General features: G+C 38.5%; 1 protein-coding gene across 3 annotated transcripts in view; it reads left to right on the top strand.

The window, feature by feature from the left end:
* Positions 1 to 17902, top strand: part of dusp8a (dual specificity phosphatase 8a) — a 71334-nt gene that overhangs the window by 15420 nt on the left and 38012 nt on the right. For all 3 annotated transcript variants that reach the window (XM_007228082.4, XM_022672121.2, XM_022672122.2), the window contains exons 2-3: positions 3111 to 3494; positions 17335 to 17473. In XM_007228082.4, the coding sequence (XP_007228144.3) occupies positions 3264 to 3494; positions 17335 to 17473 (370 nt within the window). In that variant the 5' untranslated portion in view covers positions 3111 to 3263. The remainder of the gene's footprint in view (positions 1 to 3110; positions 3495 to 17334; positions 17474 to 17902) is intronic.

Below are 17902 nucleotides of genomic sequence, written 5' to 3'. Positions count from 1 at the left end.
TCTGACTCCTTTTCGCATGCACACATCACACAGCAGTATGGGTATAACATCTTACACTTGTGATTTCTGTATCTACTGTAACTGTAGGTTAACCCTGCTGCATGATGTGTTTGCTCACAAAAAGAGTTTGATTTTAAAATGCAGTCGGATTCAGTGCATCACCTATAAAAAGCTCAGGGATTACAGGGTTACAGGGCAAGTTATTTAGTTTTGCTCATAAAACTGCAGTATGAAACCAAAACTAATAATAACCATATGTGTACAGTCTAACAAACACATGAACCTTGGTTCAGACTTTGATCCGGGCTTTCAGGTATTTAAATTCTCTAAGGCTGTTATTAAAACTATCATTTAATGAGACCAATATCCTATTTTTCTCACTTCTAAACTGACATGCATGTGAAAAAGAGAAATGTTGCACGTGAAGTTTCAGTTTCATTTTTAGCAAAATCACTGAGATTTCGTTTGATTGTACAGCAAAAAAGTCCCTGATTTCTTTAAACTTAGTTTTTTTTAACTCTTTATTTTCCTTTGATGCTGCAGCGTTTTTTGTTAATACATATTAAAGTATTGTGATATATGCCTTCTAATTTAGTTTAAACAGAGACATCACCCTAAATAATTTTTAAGAGGTCTGTTTTTCCACTGTTCTCTTTTTTTTCTTTCTACTGTCCATATTTTTCTTTGTCTTTGACTTGAAATCTTCATGAATTGAAACGACATGAATTCCTGAGTCGCATTGGATTTGCATTACATTTCAATAGCACATATAAAAGTGGCTCTGAATTGGAAATATCAGATTCATTGTTCATTCATTTTACCTGCTGCGTGACTGTAGCCCTAGAGTTGAAGGTGGATTTAAAAGCTTTAGTTTATCGTCTTTTTGAAGAATCACACTCACACTCAAACACTCCTGTTACTTTTCAGGAAGTAAGTGCACTTGTCTCACATATTGCTTTTTCTTCCATCTTTATCTGGATGGCTGAGTAGAGTGAAGTGGTGTCATAAGGAGCAGACAGAGTGGCAGTGGCCACTCCAGCAAAGCCAAATGCTATTAGCCCGGTTTCAGTATCAGCCTGTTAGTGGTGTGTGTCTGCAGGTAGTGATGGACTACAGCCACCACTGATAGTGAGCCTTTTCTTTTGACTGAGTTTAATTCATGTTCCCCTCAGATACAGTGACTATAAGAGAAACCTAGTCCTAAATCAGATCAGGTGATCAGGTTTACCATATAATATTATGAAATGCCTGATATTTATAAAGATTTATTGCAATGTTTTCCATCCACAAAGTTTTGAGAAATTTGAAGCTGATGAGAGGGGATCTTAGATTAGTTATTTAACAAAGGATGCCTCTTGTTTGTGCCACAGTATTGTGAACTGCTGCTGAATGTTCTACAATGTTTTTGGGTTCGTTTGGAGCAAACCTAATTCCAAATAATTATTTGCCAAATAATGTTTTATTTGTGTTATTAAAAACATCCCAATTATGATTTGCAATTACATATATATATATATATATATATATATATAATATGAACACACATACCATACATTGGTACCACTTTAATATAGGGCTCCTTAATAAAGGGTTTATAAATAGTTTATAAAAGAGTTGGTTATAAATTAAGTGATAAATACTTTAAAATTATCAATAAGTCTTACAAGACAGAAAGTACAACGGTGACAATGGCTTGTTTAACATAGCTTATAAAAAAGTCAGTTTAGTCCTTTAATATGTAATTATAATCAAATGAATAAAGTTATTAAAAGAAATGTTAATGATGACTGATGGAAAAGGCAAAGTAAGATAAGTAAGATCTAGTAAGATCTGAGGTTTAACAATATAAAAATGAATGTGGAATCACTATTTGGTTTACTGCAGGCCACTGTTACCCTTCCTTTTTGTGTTGTTATTGCTTATTAATGGTTTATAACCTAATAATTAACATTAATACATGCCTCTATAAACTCTTTATAAACCCATTATAAAGGAGCCTTTTTTTAAGTGTTCAAAATGTTTCTAATGTTTCTAAACATTCTAAATGTTTGTACAGCAAGATTAATGATAATATATATAGCGTCCGGACATTATGACGACCCTCTTCTGACAGTTTCTTCCACCATAGATGACCAGGGCCAGGAACGCTTCTAAGATTCTAACCACAGATTTACATCTGTAGTTTAAACAATACAAATAACATTGACAGTGGTCGGGAACGTATGGAGAAATTATGGTTTTGGGAAACACCATTGTTGCATCACAGTGGTTTGTACTTGTAAGTTACGAGTGTTAGCGCAATAGTTTTAATTTTGGTTTTGTGAAACATTTGAATTACTGCTTTATTATAAAGGGTGATAAGGGACACATTTTCTTTCATTCTATGTTTTTATTCTCACTTAATCATCTGTTGATAATTTCAGACTTTGGCACAGCACAGCATCTAAACACTGTATCAGAAATGCTGAAATAATAGGGATGGTTTGCAGACTTTGCAGTTGCTTGCTGAGACAGACCAGTAAGAGATTGAAAAATATGCACTGTCATCATGCAAATTTGTTGTAAAACTGTTTGTTCACTCAGTGTGGACGTCAGCCTGGCCATGCTCTGACTGCCTCTGTGATAAGAATAGGCTTTCTAATGCTAGCGGATCGGAGAGATGAGAGGAGTGCATGCGTTAGGTGAAGTTCTTGAAGCTTTAATGTGACAGTGTATGCTGTGCGACCTGCTCATCAGGGAGTGGGCAAGCTTTGAAATTCCCTGAGCTTAATTTAGACCACCTCTACTGGTTCCTGTTTCACGAGCAGGCAAACAAAAGCATTTCTAAATCTGACAACAAACACGCATACACACACGTACAGTCATCTGTAGCTTAAACATAATGCTAGCTGCTATTGTTGTCTTTCTTTTACCAACAAACCTTTGACAATGAGCGCTTTTGTCAAACCTGCATTGCTGGTGCATGCCATTTAATGACCTCATGTTTCTAAAGTACGTGTGTGTGATGACGCTCTCTCTCTTTTGACCGGTAATCATGATTGTGTGCAGCATTGCTTAGCTCATGGTTTTATTTTATTGTAGCTCCTAAATGTTCTCTTCTCTTTCCACAGACAGCATGGCAGCCGTGAGGTCAGTCCCTAAGCTGCTGCTGCTGCGGTGATCTGACCAGCCTGCCGTTCCCCCAGCCACACCTCTGCCCCGGTCCTCGTCAGGGCGAGTGAGCCCTATCCGGAGCTGCGCTGCCTGGGCTCCGCAGCACCTCCATGGCGGGGGAGAAGGGCCGTCGCAGTGTCATGGACATCAAGCGTTTGGCCGGGCTGCTGCAGCGCGGGGCCGGCCGCCTGCTGGTCATCGACAGCCGCACCTTTTCCGAGTACAACGCCTCCCACGTGCACGGCGCCGTCAATGTCTGCTGCTCCAAGCTGGTGAAGAGGAGACTGCAGCAGGATAAGGTGTCGGTTACCGAGCTCCTGCAGCCCAATGGCAAGGTCAAGGTATGGCAGGAGTGTGAGAGAGTGTGAGAAAAGGATCTATTTTTAAAATGATCATTCTAACATAATTTAATTAGATTTGATTTTTCCGTAAATTACAGTCATTATGTTAAATACTGTATGGTAGGATGACCTGTTTTCTGTAGGTTCATTTGTTTTACAATTTTCACAGGACCATAAAGAGAGCTGAGATTTTCAGATCATATAAACAATCTAAATAAAATATAAGCATAGTAATGGCATTCTGAACTTTTTATACAAAGCCAATTGTTTCAAGTCACATCATCTCATACTCAGACTCGTAAATGGTCACTATGAATCATCAGTAACCCAATCATGGACAGTTCATCTGCCCTACATCATCCAAGTACTTAGAAATAACTCTTTTAACTCTATATTGTGAGGAGTACTCATTTGCTGTATTAATACTCACTCATACTTTAGTTTTAACTTCTTGGCGAAGTATTGCCAACATTTCTGCATACCTAGAACTTTATCTGATAGTTTAATCTCATTGTTGACCAGTTTTCTTGTATTTAGTATCTTGTTCTAAAGACGCCCCTGTTGGACTTTCGGTTACCTGTTTGTTTTGTACTTTCGATTCTGCCCATGTCTTTATTGTTGGCTTGGTTTGGCTTTTTCGCTGTGTTTATTGGCTCTCCTTTGGTAAATAGACCTTTGCTATTGTTTTACATCTGCAAGTATCTAGTCTGTTTGATAAGCATTACCTTATGCAATCAGAACATTGGGATCTGAAGTACAACACTGCTCTCTAGCATTCACACACAACACAAACTGAACTACTGTCTCAAACAAATATTTTAATTAGAACTGCATAATATATCATATAAGCATCGCTACTGCAAAGTGTGCCTGATCTGTTGCCACATTACAGGATGTGCAGTGTCGGATATTTAAATTATTTTGAATAAAAATCAATATAATTTGTATAGTAATAACAGTATAATATCACAATACTGAATTCTATATATATTTTTTTTTTCGTTTTAAACCTCTAGATCCTGTGGCTGGTCAGGTTTCTATGCACTCAGTGACTTTTACACATTGCATTATCACTATTTATTAATATTTACATTTAAAAACCCATTGAAAAGCCCCTCTTCTGGCACCCGTCTGCAAAACAAAACAAATCCTTATGTACGTATTTAACACAATACTCATGCCATCCTTGTAATTAGGTGTTTGTAATTAGGAGCCAACAACTGGTTTGAGAAGGCATGGGTGAACTCTGATTCTAGTCATCTGCCGAGTGTGTGCACTTAATCCTCCTAGTGTACTATATTTGGAGGAGCGCTGTAGGTTTATTGCTTATCAGTGGCTCAGAAATCGGACACTTGCACTTTTCATGACATCTGCATTGAATATGACATCGTTTTTTCCAGCCATGCGAGCTGGCATGTAAATACTTTATTTTTTTAGGGGCTCTAAAAAAGTCTTTTGGAGAATTTTTGGGGGAAAAAACCAAGCCGAAACAACTGTCTTTAAAATGGCTCAAACTTTTGCAGTGTTTCTGTACCCGATGAGCTCATGACAACACTGATAGAAGATCCGCAAGCAGGCCTACTCAGACAAGTCCATGGCGCCCTGTGCATGTATTGATTCATCACACCATTAATCCTGTTAGTGATGGGGAAAATGTTTTGCATCATGACTGAATGTGGATATTAATATACATGCATATCATCAATATATAGTTACTGTGCTACTATTGTGTATATTTATGGGGCGCATGACTCATACTTGCCCTATCAGTGTCACCCAGACCTCTAAAGTGGCACAGATCAGACTGCTGATTCGAGTGGCGGTTAAAAACTCATTATTTTGGTTCCTCATATTAAATTTCAGGCAAGACTGCCTGTCTTGCCATGCATGTAGTCAGTCCAGCTCAGGCTTATCTGGTGCTCTCATTTTCTTTTCGCAGTTCCTCTTCCTCTATTTCATCACTGATACAGACAGACCCCAGGTGCGGGTGCCCTATTCTGCTAAAGAGCACAAAAGGCTAATAGAAGATATGAGCAAGTAATGAGATCGTTTCACTCTTGGCTTGTAAGATTAATTCCTCATCCCAGGACTGACAACGCTCCGGCATTGGCCCAGGGGACTCTCGCAATTCAGTCTGATCTCCTGCTCTGCCGCAAAACCTGTTTTTTCTTTTGTAAATAAGACAGCTGTCCCTAAGATGTTTTTATGTTTTTGATTGAACTCAGTAGTATTCTTGAGTTAACAGAAATACAACCTGCTCTGTGCCAGGCTAAAGTTGGACCTTAAGTTTGGTCTTTTTTATTTTTTATTTTTTTTTATTTTGTATTTCTAATTGTATCCTTAGCAATGCCCCAAACGCTAGGAGGGTAAAGACTAGCACGTGGCTCCTCTGGCACATATGAAGGCAGCCATTTCTTTTTTCAAACTGCTGCTGATGCACAATCACTGGGTAGCCAGCGCACTCTGAGGAAAGCACAGCGACCCAGCTCTGATTCATCAGCTAACCTTGCGAGTGATGGGTTAAAGAGAGCGTCATCTACCCACCCAGAGACAGCAAGGCCAGTTGTGCTCTCTCGGACTCTGTCTGATATGGCAAACAGCGTGACCTGAGTATCTCCAGTTCTGAAATCATAGTAGCAGCACTTGAGTCTGCTTAGACTGGATCATTCAGAGCCCCCAAATCAGTTGATCAGTTTTATTAGACGAGCCACATGATTTCTAGGCTTGTTAAGGGGGACACAGTATTCAGAGGCAAGTTTCTGCCATAATACTGTCCCCTATACTGCTGCAGACAGTTCTGCATCTCTTTCTCCAAACAATTCTACAAATTCTACAAACATGCCAGTGCTGTCATCCATTAATCAACATTGTTTAACATTACCAGCACAGTTCTCACCTCTTACACACCTCTTTCTGTGCTTTAGAGTTTGAGCTGTAACCTCTGTAATCTTGCGTAACCTCATGTCTAAGAGATAATGGCTAACAGACGCTTGAGAAGGATTTGGCCTGGTGTACCGTGGCGTGCCGGCGCTAGGCCTTTGTTTGCCATTTGGTTTCCAAAGGCAAGCAGACTTCTTTTCTTGGGCTTGATCCGCTGGCAGAGCCCTACGCCATGTGAACGAGCTGAGTGGCATGTCTTCGCCTCGCCGTGCTCCCTTCCCTCTCCCTGGCTTCGGCCTGGGGCTGGCTCGCCCGCATTATCTCCCTCAGTAAAGAGGATAATGCCCGTGATTAATGCAGGGTCTGGATAAAGCTGGAGCTATCTGGGTGAAGAGAGGGAGGTGGGACAGGGTGGACACTAGAGTCTCTTTGTTATTGGTTAAGCATGACATCATCCTCTTTTGTGTAGCCACTGGCAGAGCACAGGCTAGGCACGTGCAGTGCTTCTGTACTTCCAGCTGAACACCCTCATCCACCCTGCCCCCCTCCATCCCATCCCCAACCAGCTCAAGGTTCCTGGCATGGCCCCGGGCTGAAGCCTCAGCACAAGCAAAGGCCACCATGTAGTCCATTGTGAGGATGAAGAAAGGAAGGAAGTGAAAGAGGGCATAAATGGATGGGTAGCACACATCCACGCATAGATAATGGTGTGTCCCCCTTGGCACAATGCTCAGTCCACTTCAGATTACATCAGCGGAAGGCGTGCTGAATTTGCCTAGCATGCTTTGTAAATGGGTCAGTGTTAAGTACAGTAGATAGACCCAGCTAGCATTGAAGTACAAGAATAGGACTTCCTATGCAGCGACAAATCGGGCCATTTCTAAGCTCACGGTAATCCCTGCTGCCGAATGTTCCATTGAGCTGCCATTGACAGATGGTTCAGTAGCCGCCTAGGGTGTAGGCAGACTGAGGGGCTGGACGGTAGGACATGCGGTACACACCATAGCCTAAAGAAAGGCCTCCGGGTAAGATAGGGACACAAAAGGCTCAGAAACTTGAAAGTGTGGCACTGTTTCTTGACCAAGAATGATGCAAATCTGTTGCTTTCAGTGGCAAATAGTAGTGTGAACAATGGCATTCTTATAGTCAATGTATTGACTCATGCTCTGATAATGAGACACGACCCTTTTCTTGTATAAAAAAAAAGAATTAAATTTAAAGGGTGTTTAAATGGAATTTTACGTGATGTCTCCCTTTTAAAAACTTGTAGCTCCTTGGGGATCTACAGACATTCAAGTATTAGCTATTTTCACATAAATATCTGCTTATGTTGATACTGAATGCCAGCACAGATATGTACAAACTGCAGATATGCAAACTACATCCATTGATATTTGCTTTATAGAGAAATGTTTATTTTTGTAGGGTTACTAAAAACTAGTGTGGGGTTTATTGTTAAGGACATGGGAATAGAAGGCTAATGTCGATATGAAAAAAAATTCTACATACATTTCTTTTAATGTTTTAACTGATGCCGAAATATTATTATTTCTATTAGTATTATAAGTACAGAACATAACAAAACATGCATTTAATAAATTCTCATGATAGTCAAAAAAGCCCAGCATCACCAAAACATTCTGCTTCTTAATGTTCATTAAATTGATCAGATATATATTTTTTAGTTTTGTCCTATGCCAAGATTTCTATTATCTGCTGATACAAATATGATTTCCTTAATATTGCAAGTTGTGAATCCTTAGAAAAATAAAATGTATGTATGTATATATATCCTGTCAATACTAAAACAAAAAAATACTGGAGAGAGGATTACATTATTTCAAATACATAATAAAAGCCCTTTCATTTATTTGCAGTAAGCTTAGATGGCAGTGCTAGCTGAGGTTAGCATCAAAAAAAGCCAAAAAGCTAGCGATTAGCGGGTAATGCTAATATTGCTGGAGAACTAAACTGAAACTCCTGTATAAGGCTTCACTTTAGCACAGTGGCTTTACTGCTCCTTACAACCTGACTGGTAGAATTCAAACACAAGGTGCACTCACGATTTTTGGGAAAGTTAAAGTATTTTAGTGCACTTTACAGTCTGAAAAGTACGGTAATCGATCCCTGAACATGGCTCTCCAAAGTCACGCTCTTTCAGTACTCTGTACAACACAAGACGTGTCCTTCCCATAATTTTTTGTGTAAAAAAAATGTGGGTTTTTAAATAGCCACCCAGAAATCGTCAGTTAATCTCAAGTGACCGAATATGAATCATGTTTTAAAGCACAAGGCCAGCGCAGAATCCTCCAGCTATGATAAATGGCTGCTGTTTCTGCCTCTCAGGTGAAATTTGACACACGCTTTGTTGGCTTGGATCCACTGACCCGTCCTCAGAGCACACAGCAGAGGGACAGGAGACAGAGCTGTCAACAAGTTAAAATGTAACGAACGTGCTCAGGGAAACCCAAACTGCGCAGGTCAGGAGTGCTGACTGCACGGCCATATATCTCAATGCTATCACTGAAACATATCGCTGGCAGCTTGTGTGTGTAAATATAGAAACCAAATGGGTCTTTCTTTTTTTGTAATGCTGCTGATGTCACTGCGGCTGCAACTACAATGTCTAAATATAAGATGGATGGTTGTGGTGACCTTGGCTGTCACAAACGCTATTTCTGATTTGGAGAGTGTCCTACCTGCAGCCAGGCTGTTCACTGTTATTCAGCAACTAGCTCAGAGCATGAATATGAAACGTAATGCAACGACTTGCTGATACTGAATCATATTTGTACTGAGGAGGATCATTACGCTGTTCATTACTTATTAACCTGAGTTATGCTCCTGGATGTGCACCTGCTGTTCTTACTTATCAGTGATAAAAAGGTAAAAAGGTAATGAGTTGGAACATGGGGATGAGCTAAGTGATCAGTGATCAAACACTGATGTGCTCACCAGATTCTACAGCTGTATGTGCTCTACAGAGTCATTTTAAAAGAGGACCAAATTACTAAAGTTGAATTGTAAGGGAAAGCAAAATTGTGGTTTGTACTGGATGTGTGTGTATATAAATATGCACACATTTTTCACTTTTTGACCTAATGTAAATTTGTCAGCTGTTCTTTTCATTGTGTTACAATTCCATGATTCAGGAAGAGAAGTATTGCCAATAGAAAAGGATTCTCTGAGTAAAATGAACATTGTTGTTTTATTCTATAAATTACAAACATTTCTCCCAAATTCCAAATAAAGATATTGTTATTTAGAGTATTTATTTGCAGAAATTGAGAAATGGTTGAAATTACAAAAAGGATGCAGAGCTTTCAGACCTCAAATAATGCAAAGAAAACAAGTTAATATTCATAAAGTTTCAAGAGTTCAGGAATCCTGTTTTTTAATCACAGTTTTCATGCATCTTGGCATGTTCTCCTCCACCAGTCTTACATACTGCTTTTGGATAACTTTATGACACTCCTGGTACAAAAATTCAAGCAGTTCAGCTTTGTTTGATGGCTTGTGATCATCCATCTTCCTCTTGATTATATTCCAGAGGTTTTCAATTTGGTAAAATCAAAGAGACTCATCATTTTTAGTTGTCTCTTATTTTTTTCCAGAGCTGTACAGTAATTGAATATTTTGACTACATGCCTCTTGCCAGGCATGGGCTAGAGGGCTAGAATGTCCCCCAGCATCAAGCTGTGGAGCAGTGGATCTGGGTTCACTAGAATTATGGTCATTCTTCAGTACTCATCTGACATCCTGATCTTACTTACGCTCTTGCAATGCTCATTGCTCCAAAATCTAGTAGAACGTAGAAGTAGAGATAGTTACTCCAACAAAATCAGGATAATAAGCAGATGTCAAAATATTTTTGTATATATAGTGCATATACTAACAATCATCATTCAGACATTGCTGACATAACTGATTAGCTAGCTATGTCAATTGAGTTTTGAGATGTTCAAAATTAACATACAGGACAAATCTAACAATGATCGCTTTGCCTGGCTTGAGCTTAAGGTGTTGTTGTTGCTAGCTGTGTAGCCTTTAGCTTAGCAGTGTTGTGTTGTTTGGTTAAGGTTTGAAAACGTTGTTGATGATACAAGAACCCAGTCATCCATGGTACCTATTTTATTTAATGTGATGTTGTATGTTGTAAACATACACAGTGTTACAGTGTGTGGTTGTGTATGCATCACACTGGCTTCGTGTCTGTGGTCCTACAGGTGCCCTGGCAGGGTTCTCCACTTTAGGGCTAGGAGGGTGGGCAGTGTATGTGTATGCTGCACAGCTGATGATCAGTGCAGATAGTTGGAAGGCGGTAGCGGCCGTGGCCTGGGTGATGTGAGCTTGTGGCTGGGGAGGCATGTCTGAATAATGCAGATGGCTCGTGCAGCATGGGGCTACGCCGGGTCTGAGAGCTGTAAGCATACCTGATGTTTCCCCTGTCATCCCCTGTGGTCTCTTACGGTTTCATATTTCATGATATAAACTGAACATTATATTGTAATTGTATTGCCAAAAAAAGCGTCACCTGGATTTAACACCTGGGTTGCTGCAGTTAAGCAGGTCTAGGTTCAGCAACAGTATGTGCTGAAAGAATGAGGTCAGCTGACTACCTGATTATACTGAATATAGAGCAGGTTATTCCATCAATAGATTGTTTTCTTCTCTGATGACACAGACATATTCCAAGATGACTATGTCAGGATTCATGGGGCTGAAATTGTGAAAGAGTGATTCAGGGAGCATGAGATCATCATTTTGTGGATTGTTCACCACAGAGTCCAGATCTTAACCTCATTGAGAATTTGGGATGTGCTGGAGAAGGCTTTGTGAAGCGGTCAGACTCTACCATTATCAATGCTGCTGCAAGATCTTAGTGAAATATTTATGCAACACTGGATTTAAATAAATATTGTGACATTGCATACATAGCTTATTAAAACAATGGCAACTTTTTTGGTCAGGCATTGTATATTTTTATATGTTACACACTGCACACATGGCTGAAGTGTACCATAACTTTTGCCATCTTACATAGAAGCTAAAGAATCCTGCACTGATCTGTGGGATATGTGTGTGGGGACTGCCGGTCACGATCAATACCACACACTAAAGTGTCCTGTGTGGGTGGTAATCATTTCTATAATGTATACAGACATAGTGGTGTTACATCTTTGTGTTACTTTTTACATTTTAAAAACATTTTAAAAATCAGTTATTAATAGTAGGGATGTAAAAGGATATCTGACTTTTTTGGCCAATAATTGCTTTTTATGCCGGGATTTGGCTGAAATTTCAACACGAAACTTATTTATTACATATTACATATTTATTGATTTATTGAAAAGGATCAAGTGATGCTGGCTACAATTATGTCTACTACAATTATGTGATATAGTTATTACAAACACATTATTGCTTTAAATAAGCAACAGTATGCTAAGAATAGATGATAAATAGACTACTACTTTAAAGAATATTGTATTTTCTTTTCTCCAGTGTTTCAAATGGGATGATAAGTAGATGGAATATTTGGGTTTGCAGCCAGTTTTGTAATTTTAATGTGGTTCTGTAGTCACCTCAGAAACCTTGCTTTTATATTTATAATATCAGATATGAGTACTGAGGTCAGTGTTAGTTTGCTGTGTGTGAGAAAGCGGCACTAAAGGCTTTGCCATAAGGAAACAAGAAGTTATTTTTGTTGCGAGAATGTCACATTAAATAAACTCATCACATGCAGTACTGAAGGCCTATTTCTCAGCATGGGTGGAGGGTGTTTGTCTTATTTTTTTGATCTTATTTCCTTAGAAGAAAAGTTTCATGAGGAACACTGTATGCACTTTAGTAGTTTATTAATAACATTACTTGTATTCTAGTTTCATAGTATTTTATAAATAGTTTATAAAACATATATAACATGAGTAATAAATAACTGCTATTTACATGAAGTTAATCTACTGAACCCTTAGAAATATGGCTACACCAGGCTGAAGTGACTGATTTTTTGTCTTAATTTGACAGATTAACATTCACACTCAAAAAACTGGTATGTCACCTTTGTTTAAACAGTGTTTATTTGTGTGATTGATTATTTCTAATTTAGCTAGGCTCCTTGTGGCTTCTTGCACCACAACACAAGGAGGGTGAAAACTAGCACATCCTCCTCCGATACATGTGAAGTCAGGCACCGCCTCTTTTTGAACTGCTGCTGATGCAGCATTGCCGAGTAGCATCACAGCGCACTTGGAGGAAAGTGCAGCAACTCGGTTCTGATACATCAGCTCACAGACGCCTTGTGACAATAAATATGTCATACAATTGTAATATGAGTCAAATCAGATCATCATTCTAATCATCATTGTGATTTTGTACAATTATGTCCAGTGTTTACATAAAGGTGAGTGCACCTTTATCTGTTCTCGTGAACTGAATCATGAGAACCATTGACTGTTTTTGCTCAGTCTGTGCTTCTTATTTCTCGTGGACGTTCGCTCTGGTGGGTAAGCCAGGTCCTGACGGTAGCCTGAGCCACAGAGAGGCTGTAATCCCCAGTTGGTGATGTCACCCACTGGATTTAGCTCTCATCCAATTAAGGTGGAACACCTTGTTCAGCCGGTGGGTGCGGCGTGGGGGGTTGTGCAGAGGAGAGGGTCAGCAGCTGACAGGTGCTGATAGCAGTAAAGCAGTCAGGTGTAAAGAAGGAGAAGCTTTGGTGTAGAATACTAGCTCAGAAGTGGGTCTCTAAAACCTGCTGTTACTCAGTTCTGTTTCCTGTTCAATAATATTCATTCAATTGTTAAAAACGATTAACAGGGTTCAAACGATCATGAAAAACCTGGAAAAGTCATGGAATTTTAAAAAAGCAATTTCCAGGCCTGGATAAATTTTGGAAAAATAAAAATACCCAACACAAATGCGTGTTTCCATTTATCAACTGAAAAAAGCTGTTTTGAGCTAACAAATACATCAGCTCAGAGTTAACCTAGTCCAGTAATGTAGCCCTACATGATGGAGCTCTTAGGATCTGACACACTTTTTATTATTAAAGATTGTGTATCAACATGGCTTAAATAAATGTTTTTTATTATTATTAAAGTTTTAGTTGATTTCTGGTTTTATTGTTCATGTATGCACTGATGTTTTACAGACCGTGTGGTCATGAAAATTTGCCTTGAAGTCATGAAAAAGTCATGGAAATGTATTGTTTAAAACGTGTATGATGCTTATATATATATATATATATATATATATATATATATATATATATATATATATATATTTATATATTAGTAAATTACAATATTGCTTTATTGTGCAATAAATAGACATTAATCATTTTATTGCCTATATTGTTTTCTTAGCAAGGAGAGCTCATTATTGTGAATAAGCTGATCTGTTTATGTTATATTCCAAAAATGTTATATTTTTATATATAATCAGCTCATCACACAATAATTAATATGTTCATCACACTTAAAATGTGTAATTGCATAATTACACTATAATATTATCCCTATATCAGAAGCATAATTTGGTTTTAAATTACAGTGAATTAAAAGTTTATCGCAATTATTTCTGTAACAATATATTGTCCATACAAATATGGTTATCTGGCTTAATATGGAGTGAAGTCATTTAAGAAAAGAAATACACTTAGGTTATACAGCTATTATTTTAGGATTTTTTTTATTTTGATTCTTTGGGTGATATGGCAGATATATGACATACTTAAAGATAGTTTGGATTATGGAATGCATTACGTACTGTAGCATGCACATTCATATTGGAATTTTAAGACCACCCATATTTTCTACACATTCTCCCCATTAGATGAGCTGTACTGATCGTATTAGAGCACTTTGTAGTTCTATAATCACAGACTGTAGTCCTGTATCTGTTTCTCTATCATTTTCTTTAATATTCTCATTTCACCCTGTTCTTCAATGGTCAGGACCCCTCAGCACTGCAGGGACACTGACGTGGTGATGGTAGTGGTGTGTGAGTGTGTGTTTTTAAAAGTTTGCAAGCAATACCCATATAATACATATCATGACCTAATTAATCCCAACGCCATATTGTGGCATTGCCCACCCCCCAGTTCAGATCTGGCTGTGCCACGCTGAGGCAATCAGACTGTTTGGTAATCTGGCACCTGTGTCTGACCTTGGGTTGGTGACATCACCTGAGGGGCAATCTGCCAATCTGCAGCTGATAAGGCTGCTGTGTAAGCACAGACACACACATTCACACACTCGGTTATTATTTACTGTCAGACGCGCCCTCGTATTGATTTGTGAGTGAGTGTGACTCGCTGTAGCTCAGAGTCCAGCAGTACTGTCAGACTGGAGCTTCAGCAGCATTTCCTCGCTGTCACCCTAAACTTTATACCCAAAATAAAATAAACTTTAAATTAATGTCAGTGTAAAATATTTGATTTCAAGTCATTCTGGAGCATTTCTGTTGTTCTATGCATCATAATGTTTTACACTATGTAAAGATCTATTGCCAGATTCACATTTTATCACATTCACAAATCTATAAAATCTATATCTATAAAAAAAATCTAAAGTACAGCTTCATCATTGTATCTCTGTCTCTATCTCTCTATTTCTCTTCTTCTTTTTCTCCTTTCCATTCTCTTGTTCTTTTTTTCCTGTCTCTCTCATTTTCTCTTCTTTCTCACTTCTCCCCATCCTTCTCTCTTTCTCTTCTTCTTATCCTTCTCTGTTTCTTTTTATGTGTCCTTCACATCTTTTTCTTCTTTCTCTTCTTCTCTTTCACTTTCTCTCTTCCCCTCATCTCTATTTTCTATCTTTTATTCTTATTCTTTTCTCTTTCTCTCTTCTCCCACCTCCTTTTTCTTCCTTTCTTCCTCGTATCCCCTTTATTTCTCTTTCTGTCTTCTTCACATTTCTTTTTCTTCTGTCTCTTCTTATTTTCCTTCTCTCTTTAATTTTTTTCATCCCATATCCTTATTCTTCCTCTCTTTCTCTTATCATTCTCTATTTCTCATGTGTATTCTTCACATCTCTTTTTCTTCTTTTTCATCTCCTGGGACTTCTTTCTTTCTCTCTTATACCCATCTCCTTTTCTTCTTCTCTTCTTCTTTTCCTTTTCTCTTTCTCTTTTTGTCTTCTCCACTTTTCTCTCTCTCCTCCTCTTTATTTCTTTCTTTGTTTCTTTTTTTCTTCTCTTTTTTCCCATCTCTTTTCCTCTTCTTTCTAATCCCCATCTCTTTCTCTCTTTTCTCTTTTCCCTACTTCTGTCTTTTCCATTTCTCTCAAGTCTCCCTTCTTCCCATCTTTTTCTCTCTCTCTTTTATTTTCTTCTCTTTGTCTTCAATATCCTCTCTCACAATTCTTTCTCTTCTTCTCCCTCCCTCTCCTCTGCTCTCCTTTCTTCCCCTTTCTCTTTCTCTCCTGTTTCCCTGTGTCTACTCTCCTCATCTCTCCATCTCTCTCTTCCCTTACTCCCCCCTCCCTCTCTCTCTCTCCGTTATTGTACAGAGTCACTCTAGAGCAGCACTGGCTGATGGTCACGTGATTAAAAACTGCCTGACAACATCGAGACAGCCAGGCTCGCGTGTAGCCTCACACTGCCTTCCACTGCACCACACATACACACTCTCACACACACACACACATACATGCTGCACAGTGTCGCACACAAGCACGTTACACGCACAACTGCACGTAAAGTGCACCCGTGCATGTAACCTTTAAATTACGCTTATTCCACACACACACGCATGCACACAAAAAACTGCAGTCAGGTTTAACTCTGCAGACACTCAGACCACTCCTGCATCCAGCAGTGTTTCCTCACTTACAGCAGAGAGAGATGGCATGATAACAAATACATACATCTTCTCTGGTACCTCCGTGTATGGATGTTCAGATAGAAAGAAAGACAGATGGAGAGACAGATATATAGAGGAATATATGGAGTGATAAACAGGAATAGATGGGGATAGGAATAGATAAAGGGAATGTCAACCAGATGAAGTGGTAATTAAATAGACAGGCTGATAGAGGAATAGACTGACTAATGGAAGGATTGATGGATAAAGAGAGGGATTCATGGATAGATTGGTGCAGGGATAGACAGACAGACATACAGAGTACTAGGCTAATAGAGGAATAAGTGTAGTGTTAGAATGACTGATAGAGGAAAAGCTAAATAGATAAATAGAAAGAAAGAAAGCCAGTCTGATAGATATTACATATTTTATTAATAATAAAAATAAATCATTTTCTAATATGTGATACTTTTCTAGTTGTTTTAAAATAATATTAATTATAAATATAATTAAATATTTAATTATATATTACATTTTACATATATATAGCAAATTTGCACTCTGTACTTCATGTTGCTGCTACTTTCCTACTCCCCTTTATATTTTGTGTATATATCTTGATATCTATTTTGTTCTATTTTATTTTATTTCATCTTTATTTAGGTATTTTAGGTGTGAACTGGACCATAAGAATACAATTTCATTCTACCTCATGTACCACGTGTGATGTGAATGACAACAAAATCTCCTTGAATCCTTGATAGACGGACTAATGGAGGGTTAAACAGATTGATAGAGAGATAGCGCTACATAAAGGGAAAGACAGAGTGATTGAAAGATAGATTAAGGGATAGACAGACTGGGATAGAATAATTAGTAAATGGATAGATGTAACTATAGGTGGATGGAGGGATACATGGATATGTGGCATGTGTATTTATAGAGGCATAGATAAGAGATAAATGAATAAATGCATATGTTGATAGATGTATAGATACAGATATGTAAAAATGGATAGATGGACAAGTAGATATAGGGATGTTATTGCATATGTACAATAGACACATGGTTTTATTATTAATAAAGCTTAATAATTTTTTAATATCTATTTTTTTAAAGTTGTTTAGTTTTACCCTTGTGTGTGTGTGTTTGCAGGTGGATCTGGGCAGGAGACAGGAGGTGGTGGTCTATGACCAGAGCACTAAGGACGCTGGTCAGCTTTCCAAAGATGGCTTTGTCCACATTCTTCTGAGCAAGCTGGATGGAACGTTCCACAAAGTGTCTCTGCTGACAGGTAATAACCCCGCACTGCACTTTCACCTCCTAAACACTGTGATGATCTGAGTCTTCACACTGCAGAGCAATTACTACTCTTAACCAGCAGAGGGTGCTGCTTACATCATGTCTCACATGTGTTTCTCATACACTTGGTCCTTCTCTCTCTCTCTCTCTCTCTCTCTCTCTCTCTTGCTCTCTCTCTCTCTTATGCTATTTTGCTTTTGTGCATAATCACTGTGCTCTACACACACACTCTCTCTCTCTTCCTCGCACTTCTTGCACAAGCGGTCCTCACACAGTGGTGTCTGATTTGAGGCCTTGATAATTATTCCTAACATGCATTTGTTAAAAAGAACTCCGCTTGTTCTCGGCTTTGAACCCTCTGTGGTCTAATAGCACTGCACTGGTTAGATGTTTCTCCTCTGATGTCATAGCTGTCTAATAA

Source organism: Astyanax mexicanus, chromosome 2, assembly GCF_023375975.1.
Source record: "Astyanax mexicanus isolate ESR-SI-001 chromosome 2, AstMex3_surface, whole genome shotgun sequence".
NCBI lineage: Eukaryota > Metazoa > Chordata > Actinopteri > Characiformes > Acestrorhamphidae > Astyanax > Astyanax mexicanus.
The sequence above is the reverse complement of the archived record's forward strand: the minus strand, read 5'-3'. Positions and strand labels throughout refer to the sequence as shown.